The following is a 21,503-nucleotide window of genomic DNA, read 5'->3' as shown; positions in this document are numbered from 1 at the left end:
CCCAGCCCTCCTGGAGGCAGAGAGGAGTCCGGCTCCGGCCGCAGGGCAGGCGGCAACGCCAGCCCGCTGCCGCGTTCATTTCTTCTGAAGAAATTTCATTTTACTGCCTAGGGAGAAAAAACAACATTAGGAGCCGAAGACACTCCCGGAATCATCTGGAGGAGGAACATCTTAAGGTAGAAAGTCATGTGTGGCCACCTCTGCTGGCAGACAGGGCTTCTGCCCCCTTAGTGTGTTCTCGGCCAAGACCAAAGTTAAGAAAGTTTAGACAGCTCTGGATTAGGCAACTTCCACAAACTTTATCTAAAGATGCAAAAGCTTAAAAATAAACGAAAAATCTTACAAAGTGTTTGGCATCCCCTGAAGGGGCAAATGTAAACAGAAGGAACACAAGTGCACAAAGCAAAGAACCGGCCCTGCTCTCTTGCATGCAATTATTTGTTCCATAGCTACATTTATTTAAAAAAACAAAACAAAACAAAAAAAACAGCAAGGGTGTCCCTTTACCAAGACTGCGAAGGATTTTGTTCATTCCAGTTGGTTCCGTCTCTGGAATACTCTCCAAATACTCCAAGGCACGGACCTCAAACAGGCCTAAAGAGAAAAAAGGAAAAAAAAAAAAAATCACTCACCTAGATGAGCTATTCCATCTTTTAGCATGTGGCATCTTATATCATTAACAAGGAGGTTATAAAAAGGAAATCATGCATGTAATGTAAGCTGCAGGATCAAGCCCAGAAAGGAGAGAGATGCAAAAATTCTTTGCTTCATAAGATGGAATCTGTTGAGTAATTAGAAGGGCGTGGAGCTATTGCATACACCAAAATGCCAACAGGATAACTTGCCAGGACAAAAGGCTTGTTAAGAGCCAAAGTCACATGACATTATACTTTGAAAGTGAGTTTGTAAAACAAGAAAGTAAGATCAAACCTCACCTTTGACCACATTCTTACGTAGCTCTCGATCCTGTATGAACCCTGCAAACATCTGCGTTTCCATGAAGAAGTGCAAGAAATGACGCACATTGCGTGACACGTGAGATTTACGGAACAGTTCCCGCTGAAACACCCGCTCCCCTTTTTCTGTGACATTCATGTGCAGGGAGTAGTGTCCAACGATCTCCACAAAGAACTGCACAAAAGCTTCAGAGACCAGGGAGTTAAGAGGTATGTCACCTGTGAAGAGGACAACAGAGGAGAAACTTCCCTCTACATTCATCACTTTGGTCATTCCTCTTCTGAAAGAGGAGCAGCAGTTACTTTTTAGGCTGGCTGTCTCAGACAATGAAGTTTCAGATGAGTGTTTGATATCAAAGAAGCCACAGCTCAAATATTAAGATTTCTCTCCCATGTCAACTTTCTGCTGCAGCTGAGACAGGTTCCATTCTAAAGCTTTTCCAGTAGTTAAAGCATTCATAATTTCTTTTCCCCTGTCAAACATCTAGTGTCTAATAAGTTGTAAGCTCATAACAGTCTTAAGTTTAATTCTCTCAAAGAATTAGACAAATTACAGAACACAAACCCACGGGAAAACTAACTTTGTTACTTCTGATGTGCATGGAATTATGTAATTTGCCAATGCCGTTGTCTCAAGCTACTCAATGCTTTTTAAAATTCTCACACTTATTTATCTGATGGATTATGTATAAAGCAGTTCAACTTTGAAAATGATCTGTCAGATTACCCTCTAAAGTACAGAAACTTGCTACGTTCTCTGTTTAAGAAAAATGTTCTCTCTGCTACTTAAGAAAAATCAAAGAAAACTCCAAGCATGGGAACTGATACACTCGGCCCAAGCAAAACTAGAGCTCTACACATACTGATTGTGAAAAGAGGAACAATTGTTAGGACACGAAACTTCTTTCTAACACATTCACAGGAAAGATGTTCTCAGTAAGATCACAGGAAAATAGCTTCCTAAAATGTCGCTTCCTAATGTTTACTGCCATTCACTCATTTTTATTTCAACTGCACGGAAGCTGTAGAGATTTGCTAATGTGAAAACACTTTTCCATAGAAGTACCTTGTGTGTCACTCTGCTCATGTGACAAGATTTCACTTCGTTCTTCCAAGATTTGTACAAGTGCAGCCTGGAGTTTATGAGGCAGGATCTCATCTTCATCTGATACCTAAAGAGAAAAATGGCCATGAAAGCATTTTTGTGTTGTATCTATCATCAGCAGAACCTTCTCATTGTGAACGGATGAGAAATACTTGTAACATGCCTAAAAGTTAGAGGGAAGTTACTCTGTGATATGGTATATTTTGGTCGAGACAATACATTTGTCTTGTAGCCACAGAAATGAAAAATGTTTGCTCAACACCCTCCGACTATGTACTATTAGAGTCACACACACAACTGGCCAACACAGAACAATGTGTGCTACATCCATGACACAGATTCAGGCTTATTATACCAGTGATAAAACACAGAAGAACAACAAAAGTCTGTTGAGAAAATATGACAAGTCTCAACATTATGGTTAAAAAAACCAGATCCTTTAATACCTTTCTCCAGTTGCAGGCTGCAATGCAAAATAGAACAGTAAGGCAAGGAAAAGGAGATGCAAATATCCTCCTGAACTAGTAATACTCCAGTATGTTTATAGCTACTTGTCTGGTGATGTAGAAGCACACAGCAGAGAACCACAAGTGAACTATGATAATTTGTCTCCTAGACTATCACTCCTGGGAAAAAAAAAAAACCCACAACACCAAAACCAACAAACACACCCCAGCTAGACAAGAGAGGAGAGAGCCCTGTAGGGAACAAGTACACAAGACAGACAGCCAGAAAGCAGCAAAGAATCTTAGTGGTCCACTTCACATAATGAACCAACTAAGTACCTGTTTCTAAATAAGCAGCATCTTTGGCTTCGCAGAGCTCTGTGCCTCATGCAACCTCAATCTTGCAACAAGGATTTGTAAGCCTGTTCCCTTCTCTACTGATCAAAAAGGAATGTAAAATATTTCTTTAGCCACTGGAGTCTACATATGAATACTAGCTTTTGCTGATTTCTTGTTTTCATTTTCTTTCATTGACGCCTTTTGCTGGCATATAACCATGAGTGACTGGTGATGTTATTTCACTCACCTCTTGCAAGAACTTGTCAGCACAAAGATCAACAATCAGAACCTGGGGAAAGATGTACAAAACACACTGACTCTTATAAACAGGTATGTTGCTGTACAGAAAAAAAACCTATTGGTTTTTTTTTTTTAAATGTCCCCATTGGCAGGGGATGTCACACACAAAACACAAGTTTTGCATAACTGCAGCCTGTCTATAAGAACAGTGAATATTATTTATCTTTGATAACAATAGAACACCCTGACATGTATCTGGCAAGTTCACCAACTGCCTCAGAAAAGTTTAAGAGTTTATATTAAGACAGAATCCACAGAGATTATTCCAGAGAGGTCAGCTTCATACTACTGACATTGTCCCTCCACTGTGCTTCACCCAATTCTCACCTCTTCTATGGGCAGGTCCTGGAGCTGTGGTAACGAGCAGGAGAGAATGCCAATTAAGAATGGGGTCGGAGAGCACACAATATCAATCATAGAAGTTGGTAGGACTGGTATGTAGGTGTGCTGCCAAGTGAAGGGATAAAGCGTTGCAACTGCGGCATGGCCACATTTAGACAGAGTGCTAGAAAGGTAAGAGAAGCACAGAGTGGATTGTCAATGTCTCGTTCAGTGCTCAGCTACAGACACAGGTTAGGAATGCTCAGGGAAAATGTAATTCACGTACATTGTTTATGCATCAGCAGAAGCCCCACGTATCCACTTTTAAAATCAGTTATGAGGAGCTAGGAATAGCATCAACCCAGACTAAAGAGGTAAAAGAAATACTCCCCTATGTCCTCTTGGGTAAATAGCATACTCCAAATTCTAAGCATGCACATGTTGTGTGGAAAGACTGCAAAAAGCTTTTAAATGTAACTATTTACAAAAAGTTAGACAAGCTTGCACATGAAACAGGACCAAACACAGAAGAAAAAATAGTATCCCTCAGAAAGAACTAGTCACTCAGACTCATTTTTTACCTTAAGTTGTCAGCAACAAAGATCACCCTCCTTTCCAGCAGGAGAGAGGCAAAGACCCGAATCACGTGAGAGACACTTAGGCACTTAAACAGGCATTCGAAGTCAACGTGTTCGAGTCGAGAATCCAACGGACGGCAGAGTTCCATCACCTGAGAGGCAAGCAGAGATGCAGAGCGCTGGAGGAGAAAGCCCCAGCGCAGAGTCAGGCCGGGCGAGGGGCGGCCTGGCTGGAGCACAGAATTGGCGGCTCCTCACAAGTGGAACCCACGGCCTGGGCAGCTGGCGCAGGGCACCCCAGAGGACCCCCAAGCAGCTCTTCCTTAAAAAGCAGGGAATCACTTCTACGGTAGGCGATTCAACAGGAAGCCGGCTTCTGCGGCAGCCTCCCTTCGGACTTTCGGACATCTTCAGACCAATTATTTACAGGCGGCATCACTATGCAGCGCAGTTTGCAAAGTGCCGCTGTGCCCCAGAGACACCATCGACACAGGAAAGCCCGTCCTGGTTTCCGTTACCTCATTTCCTGCTCCTGGCAGGAAACTCCTCACAGTAATCGTGCGTCCAGGAGCAGGGAAAGGCGCCTCCATTACACTGCGCATAAACGGGTGTACTAGGGCTGGGGACATCTCTCGCCTCTTCTCCACTTCATCTAAAATCTGCAAGAAAATACATCGGACATTGGTTCGATGCCTGCTGGTGCGCCAGAGGAGGTATGAGCCTCTGTTAGAGTCTCCTGTGCCATAGCTACACGTGACGGCTCCAACACACTCACAGCCCTCTCCCCCCTCGCTTGAGATCCCTGTGAAAGCTCCTCTCAGATGTCTGAGCAATCAAATGGGAATAGATACCTGCGAGTACAACTCTCCATTCTCAAATCCAGTCTCCTGCTACTGCAAGGAAACGTCTTGTATGTGGTAATCAAATTGTCACAACTAGTTAGAGGAGTAAGAAGAGCAACACCCCATCCTCCTTCCCAAGAAATCTTTCTGAAACACTGTTCTAGAAACTGTGCTCCAACAATCAGAAATCAGCTTTGATCATAAGCTTGCCCCTGTATTCTTCTGCAATAGCTGCCCTTTACCTGCAGTAGCTTTCCCCAGTCTTTACCTCTTTATCTACCCTCCTCATGGTGCTAGCAGAAACAAGCTGAAATTTCCTCCCCACCACCCCGCCAAACTGATTTTCCATTTCCAAGTCATGGAAGAAGAGGATGAAGGGACACCATCAGTAATATCAGGTATGAGAAGCCTGACAGTAATTTGCTGAAGGAATAGTCATCTGTGTATCGGCTGACACGTCTCAGCACTAGTATCATTTATTTGCTCTGTCAAAGCAAAGGCGGCAAGGAAGCACCACTCTCCTGGGATGAGTTACAATTGCTAAGCAATTCTAGACTGGACAGAAGCATCCAGTTACTTTCTGGAGCTTGCAGGTTGTCAGAGACTCAAGTCCGATAAGAAGTAACAGGATCTCCCCACTTCACCTTGGAGAAGAGGTTGAAGCAGCCCAGGCGGCTAACGATGCAGTATACTTCAGGAAGGCGCTTCCCTTTCCCTTCTGGCTGAAAGGCAACAGGAACAGTTATGCTGAGAACCGGGATGCAACAAAGAATATAGCACCTACACTATAGCTGATTCGCAGAATTCCTTCTGCTGCAGTTCCCTCTACACTTCTGACTTAAAAGATTCCTGAGGAATGACCAGTTCCAGGAGCTGTCTTTCAAGCCCAGAGCCCATTTCATGGTATTGCTGGGCATCATCATGCTCCCTCCTTATGCATTCAAAGGGCTGGTAACCTCAGCAGCAGCACAGGCGCTACATAACCCGCACGGGAAATCACTGCTGATTCACATCCTGCACTTGACTGTGCATTTCTCAATGCATTCTTTACACTCCACCCAATACACAGATACTTACCAGGAGCTTCTTGCAGTACCCAAACCAGCGTCCGCCATCCTCATCCGTCAACACAAAAGAAAATGTTTCACTGGGGAACCAAGGAACAGTCAGGGTTAAATTCACCATGCAGTTCAGAGAAGAGACTGACAAAGCAAGCACACAAACTATCAGCCATTCTCTTTCTGGTCATGCTGAAGACCCCCTGCTGTGGTTAGCAAGCTACTTTGTGCTCTATTCAGTGTAAAAACCTGCAGCCCGTGGACTCTCACTGAGCTACTACAGCTCTCTTTCTTCCCAGCTGCTTCTCCATTCTGCCAAGGAGCAACAGAAGCACTTGCCAGCCCCAGGAGCTGGCCTGGAACAGACATTACAAACTTCCTTCTTATAGGAAAGATGGTGCTCGGGCAGAAGCAGCACTTCTGAGTCCACCTCCATATCTCATCTTCCCCATCACAGGGGTTAGGGATTCAGCCTTTCCCAAGGAAAAGCCTTGCTCTGGCTGCAGTTCCTCTGGTCCAGGAAACTGGCAGATACCTAAGCTTTCAGCATTGCCTGTTTCAGGCATGAGTATTCAAAAACAAGGCTTTACCTTTTAAGGTCTGATGCAGGAAACCAGTCTTTGGGATCTGGAAAGCAGAATTTGGGAATGACCTTTAGCCTCTCCTCAGTATCCTTTGACTGTCTGAAGGGATGTTCAGGCTGGAGGGGTAACACATGCATTTGAAGTCACTGAAGTGTGGTGCACAGCTGCAGCATTTAAAACAATAGAAGACAGTATCTTCCTGACACTTCCAAATGCTGAACCATCAGATAGCTAATGCACAAGCATAGGAGAACATATTCTGACTATAACAGATTCCCAGTTTTGATTGGACCTTTGTAAAATTAGCCAGCTGGTCTTGGTAAGAACTGAGTAAGGATTTGGAAGCATGGTCAAGTTTATTGGGGAATGAAGCTAGAACTGACCCCCCAAATGACGGTTGTGTCAGCTTGCCTTGGTTCTATTCCTAGGAGATTTGAAGACACTAAGAGAACAGGAATGTGTTCAGCTTGTGATATGCAGATCACTCATCATTCAATTGCAAAAACAGTGTATCTGAATCACATGTTCCAGTTACCACGTGTGGGCTCAAGTCAAATCTCTCAAAGACTACAGGACAATTTCCATGCTCAAAACTGCCAAGAAGGGGCAAAAGGAAGGTTTTCAAATAAGAGAGATCACACTTAAGTAGGAAATGCCCCTGAGAAGAGGAAAGTTTATTGCATAAAGCTGATTTTAGACACTGTACTCTCAGTCAACGCATCTAGGCCATTCCAGTGTCCCAAGCTGTGACAGCATGAAGGAGCAGTTAGGAAAACAGTACAGCATTTTCACAGAGTAACAGTTGTACAAAAGCTTTGATGTCCTTGGGCATGCAGCCCAAAGAAGAGGGTGACAAGCAGATTACTTGGAAGCAAGGCTATTTTTAGAACAGAGACAAATCTGTAACCAGAACACCTCCATAATTACTGGGCAGTGTTTCCTGCAAAATCTTAACATGATAGACTGTCCCATATAAAGTTACTCACCAAAACACTTTACTTTGAGCAGAGGATAAATAAATGCTGAGAAAATAATATGTTTTGTTAGTGCATTTTAAAAAGCCAGTAAAGAGCCACATGGTACAGTTGGGTCTGATTGTCTGCTAGGGCAGCAGGAAAAGAACAATGCACTGCCCTTCCCTAAGGCAATGAACAGAGGAGAGTTTGCACCAGGGAAAAGATAAATCTGGTTACATTCCCTTCTTCCTCCTAATACCCTAAAGTTTGCACTTCTAGCAGATTATTTATGTATGTTCAGTTTTACCCACTAAATTAAGACTGTGCAGTCTTTCTGGCTGTAGTCCCTTATTCATTTTGTGAATCCAAAACGTTTACACATTTAAGACACTAGAATTATTTGCACACAAATCCCTTATGCAGCTGGACACCATGGGTTCTGCTGGAGTCCCACATAACCTCCCTTAATGAATCTGACATCTCCTTCTCTATTTGGATGACATGCAGATTCCTTAATAATCTCTGGCTTACTCCTGATAGCACAGCTAGAATTACTAGTTTTGTTCTGTTTTTTTAGTGGAAGGCAGCAGGTGCAAGCCTAGATGGTGACAACTGAATATTCATTTCAATCTGGAACCGCAGAAGCAAGCATCAAGGCTCCATCCTTTTAGCTTCACAGTAACTACTGTGTATACCGAGTCATAATTTGGAGTCACACACTGATCTTGTCATCCATTTGGGCTGAACAGACAGAAAGAAAGCTTATTTCAAATGGCTTGTTCTAGATACAGTACTTTAACTTCCACAGTGCTCTTCTGCTTTTTAGGAGCTAGTACACATGGCTTTGCCATTTTAATTTTTTTTCCCCCAGAACAGTATAAATAAGCTTAAAAGCCCTGGGATTCTAGTTCCTGTGCACCATCAGTCAAATTGCTTCACTCCTTGTTTATAAATCACAGACTGCCAGGATGAGGTTTGTGCCAGCTTTGGGAACAGAGCACTGCACTCCCTTTCCTCTCCTGCAGGCTGCCTTATCAGTGTATCACAATACAGTATGGCTGTATTGATATTTCCAAGCAATTTTAGAGTAGGAGCCTTCCTAGTTCCAAAAGAAGACAGTAAACTCAGTATCAAGAAAGATACTCAACAACTGCCCCACACTATATGTTAGGTCTGTAACAGAGCAAGGTGCTTCGTATTCCAAGCCTGTATACTAACCAGTGGGCCAGCTTTAGTAGTATAGAGTTTAGGAAGGATACACACTGCGAGAGGAAATAAACAGCTGCTGAGTGTGCTTTGCGGGCAGGTTTCCATGTAGCTCCTACCTTGCTGGGAAACTGCTGTACGATCTGTGGTGTGTACGTCACCTCAGATGCCTTCTTGTGCAGCGACACCACCACAAACAGCTCAAATAGCCACTGCTCCTGAAGCTCTATCAAATCCCTCTCCAAAGTCTGGTAGCGTGGGTTCCTCTTGGAGGCTGACTGCACCTGCAGCAGGCACCTGTGTCGACCTGAAGAAAGGAACAAATCCAAAACCAGCCTGTGGCTATCACTGCCACACACCTACAGGTCATAGAAGAGGACTCGTCACCACCTTTAGAAGGGGGAAAAGAGATGGGTGCATTTGCCTAACATCACTGCTGCGCTCTATGGGACTTGGACTCCTGTGTCAGCTCCTCAAGCACAGAGCTATTCCAGATAGGGGAGCACTGGCCTTGCAGCAGCTCTGCAAATCCCTCTTGACCAATAGCTAGCATTCTCCTGCTGTCCTGACATTCTTTCCACATATCTCAGAGCAAGACGCTGTGGTAACGATGAGGGAAGCCCAGCTGTGAGAAGAAACCCGGCTCCACCAGTTCAGTAATTGCCAGGCCTCAGGCAGCTACTCTGTAAAGCAGCAGTCAAGAGACGCAGAGCCAGTTTCCTGGCCAAGAAACCTCCAGGCTGGGACATCTTGACAGGCAGCACAAACTCACAAGCACAGGCACAGCCTCTGATGTAAGAAATTCCTGTGGCCCAGGTACCATGACACATTCTTAACACTTTGGAAACAACTCTTAAATCAGGCAGTGACTCAATCGCTGTATTTCTGCAGAGACTCTTCACTCTCCATTACTCTCCTTAATATAAAAAAGTGGAACTTCACTACACCTTCCAAGTTAAGGCCTTCTGTATGCTTCCCTCCAAGTAAATGAAATGTCTAAAACAACTCCCTTGGTCCTTTTCGCTAGATGCTTGCTTAGAGACATGACAGAGTCACTCATCAGGGCTGCTGGCCAACCATTACCATTTTGCATTCAAACCTTATCAGCATAGCAACTGAGACCTCTTTGGTCCTTCCCACACCAGCTAAAACCAAGTAGGTATTTCAAGTCTGTAGTTTGGGCCTATGATCAAACTCAGGACTGTGGATCCAGACAAATAACCAAGTGATTTCTCCCCAGAGGAAAGGGCATTTCACAACATTATACATATAAAACAGAACCAAGGGAAGAAAGTAGGGGGAAAATAACCTCAAGTGTTAGCAGCAAAGGTGATCCAGGAACAGTCTCCTGCAAGACATATTTTAGTTAAGTGTGCCTCTACCAACCCAAAAATGAATCTACTTCTAGAGACTGGCAGATTAATGGCATTAAACCTCAAGGGCTCAGGAGAAGTGGCAGAAAGAGAGGTTGATTTGTCACAGCAACAGCTCCCAGCCTTGGCCATGCTGCCTCTTAGATGTTCCTTTCCTCTGTCTCGCCAGAAGTCACAACTACTGGCTTATCCCACTAGAGCCTTAGCCAGATGTGTAGTGCTATGGGGACAGGACCAATCCCTGTGATTCACTCACTTTTTGGCTGATTTTCCGTATCACTTTCATTCCCACTGGTTTCACCTGAAACACACATAGTTTTCACTTATTAGCCATGCAGAAGGAAGATGGGCAACACCCAAAGTTGGGAAAGAGAGAGAACTTCAGACTCATCAGACCAACCTATCCTGCTCAAACCATCAGCAAAGAACAGCTAGTACTGGCAAATGTGCTACAACAGTAAATTTCAAAAAGCGGAGTTGATACCGTCACTGTTTCCAGTAAACCACCTGTAGGTCAGCTGAACACAGGCAAAGAACAGAAACCAGGTGGTTATTTGATGCTGCTATAAAAGTTAACAGAGTCGCTGAACAGAATATACTATAAATAAAGACCATACCATGGCTACAAAATCAGAAGAACACAAGAATATCACTTTAGAGGCACAAAAGTGATGAGTGGAGTAGTCAGAGGTAGTTCTCGTGCCAAGTGGTTTTGTGGGGAATTTTCAGGTTTGTTCTGCTTTTTTGAAAAAGCACTTTTAACCAGTAGCCCAGCTCTTCAGGCTCAGATCTGTGACAGTGTTAAACTTGGGTTAGGCAAGTGTTCCCAATCCTAGCCGTGCTGAAAGCTCAACAATTCCAGTTGCAAGTGTTGTGGTTTAACCTGGCAGGCAGCCAAATACCACGCAGCCGCTCACTCACTCCCCCCCCTCCCCCAGTGGGACAGGGAGAGAATCGGAAGGGTAAGAGTGAGAAAAACTCGTGAGTTGAGACAAAGACAGTTTAATAAAACAGAAAAGGGAGAATAATAATGATGATAGAATATACAAAATGAGTGATGCACAATGCAATTGCTCCCCACCCGCGCTGACCGATAACCAGGTAGCGATCGGTACTTCCTGGATCACGCCTACCATTCATATACTGAGCATGACGTCACATGGTATGGAATACCCCATTGGCCAGCTGGGCTGGCTGTCCTGATTATGTTCCCTCCCATCTCGTGTACCTAGCTCAGTCAGTAGGCATGGGAGCTGTCCTTGGACTAGGAGGGTACTTAGCAACAACTGAAAACATCAGTGTGTTATCAACATTCTCCTCATACTAAATCCAAAACACAGCACTAGGAAGAAATTTAACCCTATCCCAGCCGAAACCAGGACAGCAAGACATGGAGTTTTAGCACTGTCGAGTTAGCCCAGCATGAGCTGCAGGAGGCAGTGGTGCCTGGCCTGCTACCAGTATCTCAGGATGTACAGGAACTGTGCCGCTCAAGAGGTTCATAGCAAAGAGAATGGTGCTGGAGACCTCTGTACCTTTCACTGGAGGCGCTTCTCTCCCAGCAGGACTGAGCAACTTCACCCTCTTCTTTCCACGCTTAGAATCAAAGATCTCCTGTATTTTTAGTACCAGCTGAAATCAAAAGCAGAAGCAGAGGTTAATGTGAGGGTCCAGAAAAGGGTCCAGGTGCCATCAGGATTGCAGCCCAACAGCTATCATCTAGCACCACAACACTTGGGAAAGGCTGCCCAAGTTGTGCCAGGGACCCTGGCTCAGAGACTGCTGCTAGAGTACTTTTAGCACAGCTCACTGGATAATGAACAAGCACAGAAATTCTAATACAAAAGAGAGATTACTGTTAGCACAGCTCAAAGCTGACAGCAAACTGTACAAGCATTCCGGAAGTTATCATACTTTGCTTACCAAACAGATAGCAGAAGCGGCAAACTGTCTGGCATCACATCTCCATTTTCTATTAGAGAGGCCAACTGCAAAGGCACTTGCAAGAATATCTTATAAACCCTCCACCACAAAGAACTCTGAACTCCACATGCTCTCAAGCATCCCAATTCTTTCCAAGCCTAGAAAAAGCAGAGCTCTCTCAATATAGCTTGGGGTTTGTTTTTGTTTGTTTTGTTTTTTAAATTTGCTGCTGTAATTTGATGTCAGACAGCTAAAGTTCTCCAAAGCACCATGTCAGGCACAGAACAAGGCTGCTTTAAGCACAGTTTACTAAAATGAAAGGATTATGTACTTTTATTTTGCATAGGTGAAGAAAGACTGTGGGACAGAATAATGGGTCTATGCTGCATGGACACCACAGACCTGGTCCACTGGAAGAAAAAATTTGGAAAAAACATAGCCCAATGCAGACATGAAAGAATGGTCAGCATTTAGACACTCCCAAGTCGATGCTGTTAACCTTCCTTTCACTGGTCACAACAGCCTTAAAACAAAAGCCCTAACGCTCTCTGTTACTCCTGTCACAGGCCTCTCTGGACTCACTCCTCCCAGCTTCCAGGTATACAATGCTGCAGTAGCTCCTTGATTCTGCATGTCACAGATGGCTATCACTTCATTGTGAAGAAGGATTTACACTAAATGCAGTGAGCAGGTCAAGTTCATTCTTGTCTCAAGTTCAGAATTCATTAAACGCTCCCACTGAATGTAGGAGGGTGGGGCCCAGCCATTTGTCACCACAAATACTGCATAAAAAGGAAGATATTCAGCAAGAGAACCTGTTTTTCAGCCTTTATCCCCAGCTCAGCAAACTAGGCTTAGGCTCTTCTTTTCAGATCTATTTCTCCCCATTTTCCACGTTAGCCAGTTCTCCTAGCACGATGGGGCTGCAAGGAAGAAAACAGCCCACTGCAGAAAGCAGTGCTTTCCTGCAAAATCTGCCTTCTTTCCCTTCTACCATCCTTACCTAGACGATTTCCATTTCTGTTCTGATTTTTGTGCAGTTGAGTCACCAGTGAAAGATATTGGGTGCGTTTAAGGCAGCCATGTGTTTCTTAAGCAGTAAGTACGTTTTTTCTTTTTAGACTCCAATCCTTTTCTCAATCTCTCGAGCAATCTTGGCTCAATTCCTTGTAAGCAAAAAGAGTGAAGTGTGCTTCCTGCATGTAAATTGTTACCAGATTTTTGGAATAGGTTTGCTTTTGGAGAATATTTTATTTTCCCCCTCCAAATGAAAGATACTCTCCATCACAGCATTTTTATAACCTTGCCATCTTCTTCCTGATTTTCCAGGCCTACAATTTGTTTAAAAACACATACAGAAGTTGCTTGTTACTATAAAGTACTTAATGTTTGAAAAGTATTTTGCAGCTGTCCAGCCCTACCTCACAGTCTTCTGCAATTTGAGCAAATACACCCAATTTTCACAAGAAATAAAGGTCTGCAGAAGTTAAATGATTTTACCATGGCAAAAGTAAGTTGTTGCCACTACCACAACTGGAATTTGAGTCCCATACACAAAGTGCCACTACAGTGGTAGCTTCAGCTGTCCTTCTAGAGCACATGCTGCACTTTATCACTGGAGACATGAGCTGGTAACCAACACTAGTATCTAGAAAGATTCCCAACGCATGAAATGAGAATTACAACGGAGTCCTCTATTGTGAAGGTGGATTAAAAGCCTTTCTCGCTACTCTGGCCTCAGAAGCATATCTGCCTTTGCACACAGGCAGGAAGGAGCGGCCAGAAAGGCAGCAGAGGGAAGAACCGTATGAAGGTTTTATGAAATGTGCTTATCCTGAAAAATTGCTCTTCACCTTTAGACTACGGAACAGCTGCAAGGGTACATTCCTGATGGCAAATCAAGAACTCCAAGCCAACAAGCCAAGTAACCAAGGGCCCAGCCGGCTCCCCACAGCAGCCCCACAGCTATCTAATAACTCAGTGCCTGCAGCGAGAATGTAAGAGTCAGTCTGAGAAGTCACCAGGAGCAAGGGACACGTACACACAATTGTACAGAGCTGGCCCTTCAGCTCACAGAGAGCTTCCTTGCATTTCGGCACTGCATTCAGCACAAGACCAGCATCATTACACTTCATGGAAGCATTGGCAGCAAGGCTTAAATGACAAAGCACAAGGAAAAGCTAGTATTCACACACAGCACTGATCTCCAGGTCAACACCTAGTACTCCGTTTGCAGATTCTTGGCCAACAAAACCACCGCCCCAGCTTGAACTAGCACTCTGTTTTTTGATCCCCAAACACCTGCCCTGCTACTTGGAGGGGAAATGGTTCAAGCAGGGTCACTTGTCCACACATACAGCAGTGCTAACCACCTGCCAGACACACAGCTCCATGACCACTTACAAAGCACTTAGAAGGTGCTAGACAAAGCAGCAACAGTTTGAAATGCCATGCAAGAAGTAATGTTTCATGCTTAAATCTCACCCAGGGCAAGTTCTTTCTCCTGCTAGCAGCCTCTACTGCTCGGAACAGCTTCCACTCTGTCAGTGTGACAGGCAGGGTTGCATCCTTCACCATTTTCCCTTGGAAACTTGTCTGGGAGGGCTTTAGCTCAAGAGTTTTGCGACTGAGGAAGGGAGGTTTTGGGGGAGGCTAGAAAACAGAATCAGAAGAGATGGTTAGGCATGGGATTAAGCTTTTGTCCAAGCTCAGAGTCAAAGGAGTCAGATTACAAATCATAAACTTCCTGCAGCCTCCTGCTCTACCAAGCTCTCCATCCCACCCCCACCCCACATACTCAAGCATCTCATCAACACTCTCTTGTTCCTATTCTTTTGCTCTTTAGCAGCTTAATCAACTGCCACTGTCATGGCTGTTCATTATTATTTACATTAATAACAAACAATAAAAATAAGGAAAACCAATGACGTACCAGTGGGGAATGTGGGGCCGGGGGGAGCCCAAAATAGGGCATGTAAACACGTGACAATTTAATCCCCTCACCCTACCTTGGGAGCCCTACTGGTGCTCCGGGGGGGTGGCAGCTTCCAGACAGATGGGACCTTCCACAGGGGTAAGGGCAGCGCTCTGATATCTTCGTAGGGGTTCTCTTTTGCAGGACCTGGAAGAAGCATTGGACAGGGCATTTATGAAAGGAGATAACGTCCTGCATTCTTCCAAGGGATGTAAGCAGGGAGAGTGTGCAGTTGTCTGCCAAGCTTTAACAGGATCTCTGAGAGACCTGTTCTAAGATGGATTAGGTTCCCACCACTCAAAGATATCTTTCTAACCCACTACCATCAACATGGCAAACTGTACACGGACTCAGCAAAACAAAACACTTCTACCATTGCAGAGAAAGCAGCTCTATTGCAAAGCAGCTAATTTTGTCAGTGTTCACACTGATCTTTGTGCAGCACTCGAGCAAAGCATCTGAAGAGCTAAGAAAGAAAACAGTTTAGCACAAGCCAATTCTAGCGACCTTCTATGATATCTGAATTCAGGCTGTTCACATGCAGATAGTTACTAACATCAACAAAGAACCCCACATGGGGAAGACCTTAAAAGTCACAGAGTTGGAAAGGGCCTCAATGCATTCTCATCTTCAATCCTCCCTCCCCAGAAAATCTGCTACCCTTAATTAAAGTGAGTGCATCCCCCAGAAGCACAGGAACATACAGATAATGTCCTCGTAGATGTTGTCTTCTGACTGTGTGTAGACGAGCCTGGATCCTGTAGTGCCATTTGTCTCTTCTCGAAGTCTGTGGGAACTGGTGGTTGCCATCCGGTTGCGGAAGCCCTGGATGTCCTCAAACTCAAAAGATTTCCTAGAGGAAAACCAGTGTAACTTCTTCTAAAGGCACCTGCATGTACCAGTGAGTTGCTGTCTCCAGTCCACACAGAGTATGGTCCTCCTTGGGGCCATCAAGCACATGGATGCTCCACTCTGGACTCTCTGATTTCCAAGTGTTGAGGTTTAACCCCAGCTGGCAGCTCAGCCCCACACAGCTGCTCGCTCCCGCCCAGTGGGATGGAGGAGAGAATCAGAACGGTAAAAGTGAGAAAACACATGGGTCAAGATAAAGACAGTTTAATAGGTAAAGCAAAAGCTGCGCACACAAGCAAAGCAAAATAAGGAATTCATTCACTCCTTCCCATCGGCAGGCAGGTGTTCAGCCATCTCTAGGAAAGCAGGGCTCCATCACACGTAACGGTGACTTGGAAAGACAAACGCCATCACTCCAAACATCCCCCCCTTCCTCCTTCTTCTCCCAATTTTTATTGCTGAGCATGACATCATATGGTGTGGAATATCCCTTTGGTCAGTCGGGGTCAGCTGTCCCAGCTGTGTCCCCTCCCAACTCCTTGCCCCCCCCCAGCCTGCTCGCTGGTGGGGTGGGGTGAGGAGCAGAAAAGGCCTTGACTGTGTAAGCACTGCTCAGCAGTAACTAAAACACTGGTGTGTTGTCAACACTATATTCATCACAAATCCAAAACATAGCACCATACAAGCTACTATGAAGAAAATTAACTCTAGCTCAGCCAAAATCAGCACACTAAGCGAGTCTTACTCACTTACTCTGGGAGTTTTTAAACTAAAAATGAAGTTGGAGGCTCCATGGCCAAGCACACTCCAAGCAGGTATGGCGAGTCCCATCCTGTCACAGAGGCAAGAATCCAAAACACGTTTTGCAGACTAAGCACTTGCAGCAGTACTCAGAATTAGGGCACTGCTTTCTACTGGACCTCTCTTACTGCTCAAGTTAAGGGTGTTATAGCATTTGCGAGTTTGCATTTTCATAGACTTGGCCTCCATTTCAAAATTATGGCACAGAGGTCACAAAGGAGCTGGCAGGGATTTAGCCCATAATCGTAAAATTTGGTTTGTTGCTGCACGCTTTGCCACAGTGAAAGAAGGTTTCAGGAGTCCTAGCCACACCTCCACCTATAATATAATGTTCACACTACTCTCTAGCACAGCTGCCCTAGGCAGCTTATCTGTAAGCAGAACTAGCATCAAGCTAGCTCAGAGGTTTTTTACTCTGCAATAGGGACCTACATACGGGAAAGAGGGAAGAATAGCCAAACCTACTGCTACAGAGGTACCCACAGCTGACAGCCTCTAACTTTAAGCAACGAGAGAATCTTTCACTCACAGGAAAGCCAGAACATTTAGTGGCCATACTGCCCCAGGAGAAAGCTATTCTGTAATCCACAAATTGCAGCTGAGGACAAGCTCAGGGCAAGAAGCAGGCAGCACTCTCCCTGGGGCCAGCATGTTGTCACTCAACTCTGTTTTAAGGCATGGAACTGACATCTGTTTGGAGCTTTTAGTTTTCTTTGCAAGATTATCAGCAGCAAAAGCAGTGCATAAGCAATGCTGGAAAGGGGATACTTTCATCCAGAAATATCCTCTCCCTGTCAACAGAGGCATCATCAGTACTAGCACCTCCACAAAGATACCATGGCAAGAAAGCAGTTTAAACCCATCTAGAAACTGATTTAAGGAAACATGTTTCACACATGAAAGATTAATCGATGTACCTCTGGGTTCTCCCTCTGATCCTCCTGCTGGCTATTCTCTTCTCAGGATTGTGGGAGGATGACACCAAGTCTCCTCCATGCTGCTTTTGCAGGGGAACTTCCCTGGTAGGCCTGGCATCGCTACAGCTACTAGCACCCTTTTCTGCAAGATAGCAGAAAGTCCTACGGGGCTTGGGTGGTGGGACAGCAGCTGGCTCCTCCTCTTGCCCCTCAGCCTCAGAGTAAATGTTTTTCAAGCTCCTCTCTGCCCTGCAGAGAGAGCCCACTCCTTTGATTTTAAGTTCTCTTTCCGTGGAGCCACAGCTCCCTCGCTTTCTCTGAAGATCCAAGGGAACTGGTGGGGCTTTGCCAGGCAGAAGGGTATCTACTCTCCTCCACAGAGCTTGTGAGGTATAGAAGTTCCCTGGGGGCAGTGTCGCCCCTGGGTCCAGGAAGCCTGCTTGCCACTCTGCTTTCTCCTTGGCTTGGGAAGCTAGGCTGCATGCACAGGGCTTGAGGTCACCACAGTCATCAGTCTGCAAGCAGCTCCATGCATCTTCCCTGAAGTCCAAACCCAGGCTCTTTGGATCTTTGGACCCAGTTTTTCTGCCGTTCGCTGTATATTCTGGCTTCACTTTGGGTAGAGCATTGCAGCTGGGATCATACTTTACTCCGAAGTCCTTCAGCTGCTGTTTCTCCTTGCTGGAGCACCCTCGTGTCCTCCCCTCCCACTGGGAGATCTTCTGTTTGATGTTGCGGCAGTGGCTCCGGGAGAGGGTCTGTACAGCAGAGCGGGAGAAGCTACTGTCCACTGACCCTGTTGGGTGCATGGCAAGTGCCAATGCGCTTACAAACACCTCATCTCCATCCTTGTCCAGGTCCACCCGTGTCCTGAACACACGAAGCTGGCATGAGACTCCAAAGCACCCACTGGTGTCCAAGAGCCCCCAGGTGTCAGCTCTGCAAGGACTGCTTGCTAGCACGACCTGTGGACAAAAAGAAGAAAAGAACCATCAGCTGCATTGCAGCCATACACACCACCAGGAACTCCCAGCTGCTCTCTGGCAATTGCTGAAGAACATTCCTCCCCAAATCACATGCTCAAGATTGGCTTCCAGAGCATGCTCCCCACAAAGCCTGTTTCTGTAACACACATCTGGGAGGACTAACAAAAGGAAGTAGAGGTCTCATTGGCTTAAAAAACAAACAAAACACCACAACAGGAACAAAACACAGCCAGGGATCTCAAGGGTTCAAACTCAAGGAAGTTATTTAATGGCACAGGAATACAGCAGCATGGCCCGTCTGCAGCAGAGCTCTCAGCCAGCCCCTCTGCTGCTCACTTGTACCAATGCAGGCCAGGCAGGAGTGCTCAGTTTCTCCTGATGCTTTGTACTGCCCAGAACACCTCAGGCAGCACATAGCCAAACCACTGCAGCACAACGTCTCTACCAGAGCTCTCAACACAGCACAGACACAGCAAGATACAAGATTCCAGGCCAGCTCTAGAGAAAGGGAGCCAGATCTACTTCTCCAGAGAGTCAGCAGCAGCAGACGGCTGCTGCTTCACACAGGAGGACGAGGACAGTTTTGATGACTGGAGAAGAGCCCAACTGCACTCCTCCTCCCAGAAGTGCTCTCCTGCTGCACAACACAAGTAAAAACCTGTCTGATGTTTTGCTTGTCAACACCTGACCTAAATTTGCCATCAGAGAGACTGGAGGGCAGTGGTGCCCAGTCTGTGGCTTGCAGCCAGGGGAAGTTTTAAAGGGCATACAACAGAGGCCAAAAGGCAGGAAACTGGTGAGTTCTCATGCTCAAGAGGAAAATAGCCCTGTGTTTAGATCAGCAGAGGAGAAAGAATGCTAAAGAAACACTATGACTTCTCCTACCCAAGCAGAGCCTGCGCAAACAGGAGCTATGCTGTTTGAGACTACCCCAACGTATAATCCAGAGGATACGGCAAACAGTCCTCCAGATAGTCCTGCAGCAAGAAAGGCAGGTGAAGCTGCCAGGGAGAACCTGGGTGACTGTATAGACCCAGCACCTATAGGTCCAGTATGACCTCAGTACAGACATTCCGTATGTGGAGTCCCCAGCTTCGGAGCCCTTCGGCATCCCCAACATTCTCGGATATGCCAGAACAGTTGAAAACTCATCTTGGACAGAAGACAGCAGCCCATAGGCTCTAATATGCTCCATTCCTTCCTTTCTCCAGCCAGTTACCCCATTTCAGAAGTTCCAACCCTCCAGGTCTATTTAATGTTCTCCATTTGTATTAGGAGACAAGCGCTCAGCAAATCTCGGGCTCAGGCCAGGTCACCATGCAGCAAGCCTGGCCACGCTGCCTTCAGTAACATTCCCCTGGCACTAAGAAGTCTCCCTGCAAAAGGCAGAACAAGAGCAGCAAGCAGTCCTCATTCCACACATGCAGCAAAAACAGAGGACCTCTGCAGAAAGCAAGTCGGGCTTGCTCCAGGTGGGAACACAGGCCATAGTCAAACAAAGCCTGTACTCAGGCTTCACCTGACAGATCCAGCCAGCTCTCACTGCCAAAAACCGGGTACGTGTCCTCCAAAGCTGCTATTATGACACCCAGTCTTCATTGACTCACCAGAGCCTGTAAGATTTGCAGAACGAAGGATGGGAAGCAAACCAAGCTGGAAGACAGAGGACCTTAAACCTGCCTGACAAGGGTTCATGCCCCATGCACCAGGCTGGGTGTGGAGAGCCCCTACCGCAGCAGAGGCCTGCATCCTTCCCACTGTTGATACCGCACCTCAAATTCCAGGGCTCCAGCGCTACCGGATCTATCCCTGGCATTGCTGATCTGCTTGGCAGAGGCATTTGCAGTGCAATTAAAAGAAAAGCACTGGCCTTGGCAGACCTACTCGGTATAGTTAGTGAGAAAGCTCACTGATGTAGGACAGCCCAGGGCTCCCCAAGCAATTCAGTGACGGCTTGGGCACACATGGCACCAAGCCTCGGCTCTCTCCTGCACTTTCACACTCTCTACCAAAGCACCATTGCTCACTGTAGCAAGAAGCTCACTGCTGCTTGTCTCCAGAGAGAACAGCATGGGTTCTTGCAGCCTGGCATTGCTTATCACATTGTCCCAGGCAGCTTCCAGTAACTCTCCCACTCAGCAGTCAACGGGCTAAACTTGGACAATCTGGGTAAGCAACTGAACTGGGAATATTTGCTCCACCATCAGCCCTCTGTCCCTCATCAGCATTCTGCCCTGTCCTCAATGCTTTTGTAGCCACACTGCTCCTGACCACCCCCCAGCACATCTCCGAAGAAGCGAGGTGAAGCTACGACTGTGGAGGTGGCACTGCGGCTCCAGTGCCAGCTCCAGCGTGGCACAGCACCCCTCCCCACTCCTGCCAGTAGCAAGGTGCAGGCAGGGGACGAGCAAACAGAAGAGGGCTGCTGATCCCGTCACGGAGGGGCAGGGAGAGTGCAGAACAAGTTCGAGAATGACAGAGAACACACAAAACGGCGAACACACCTACCCCGCTCTCCCCAAGTCCCTTGCCCAGGGTTCTGCAGTGCTACTGCACCCCACTGCGAGACCCTCTTCCCACACAGCCAGGCTGCTGCCCTGCTGCTCCAGGCAGCAAGGGGCCCCTGCCCTCTCCTATAAATAGGCATTGTTTCCAAAACATCCTGAGTCAGAGCAGACCCATCCTTCCTCAATCCCTGTCTGCACAGCCCTGATTAGCAGACAGGAAAGCAACTTTCCCCTTTCCTATGGCATTGCAACTACTCTACAGCAGCAGTGCTCAGGGCCGCTCCTGAGGACCTGAAGCACAAGCTAGCAAAGAAGCAAAGGCTCTGATGGGGAAAGCCAGGCTAGGAGAGGGGCGAAACAGCCTCCTCTCAGCCAGCACAGCTTCAGAGCAGGCACCTTTACTCCCTGCCAGGTCTTCAAACACAGGACCACTGGATGCAGAACTTACACAGGGACAGGCCCCCGAAGGACCCTGCAGT

At 46.3% G+C, this 21,503-nt stretch overlaps 1 protein-coding gene across 2 annotated transcripts; it reads right to left on the bottom strand.

Moving 5' to 3' along the window:
- Positions 1 to 75: 75 nt before the first annotated feature.
- DENND2C (DENN/MADD domain containing 2C) lies at positions 76 to 18,471 on the bottom strand. Of its 2 annotated transcripts, XM_009587242.1 has the most exons (18): positions 17,532 to 18,340; positions 15,666 to 15,814; positions 14,996 to 15,108; positions 14,472 to 14,639; positions 11,600 to 11,696; positions 10,321 to 10,365; positions 8,811 to 8,998; positions 6,536 to 6,645; positions 5,965 to 6,034; positions 5,532 to 5,609; positions 4,564 to 4,704; positions 4,049 to 4,197; positions 3,474 to 3,651; positions 3,094 to 3,135; positions 2,023 to 2,128; positions 936 to 1,175; positions 508 to 594; positions 76 to 107 (listed from the first exon to the last, which is right to left on the bottom strand). In XM_009587242.1, the coding sequence occupies exons 1-18, from the start codon at positions 18,338 to 18,340 to the stop codon at positions 76 to 78; spliced, it is 2,802 nt and encodes a 933-aa protein (XP_009585537.1). The 2 variants fall into 2 exon arrangements, with proteins under 2 accessions (XP_009585537.1, XP_009585544.1); XM_009587249.1 differs by lacking the exon at positions 14,472 to 14,639 and having other exon boundaries at positions 2,035 to 2,128; positions 17,532 to 18,471.
- Positions 18,472 to 21,503: the final 3,032 nt, after the last annotated feature.

The sequence above is a fragment of the Fulmarus glacialis genome, unplaced genomic scaffold, assembly GCF_000690835.1.
Source record: "Fulmarus glacialis isolate BGI_N327 unplaced genomic scaffold, ASM69083v1 scaffold23660, whole genome shotgun sequence".
Lineage (NCBI taxonomy): Eukaryota > Metazoa > Chordata > Aves > Procellariiformes > Procellariidae > Fulmarus > Fulmarus glacialis.
Note: the sequence above shows the minus strand (reverse complement) of the source record. Positions and strands in the feature narration are given on the sequence as shown.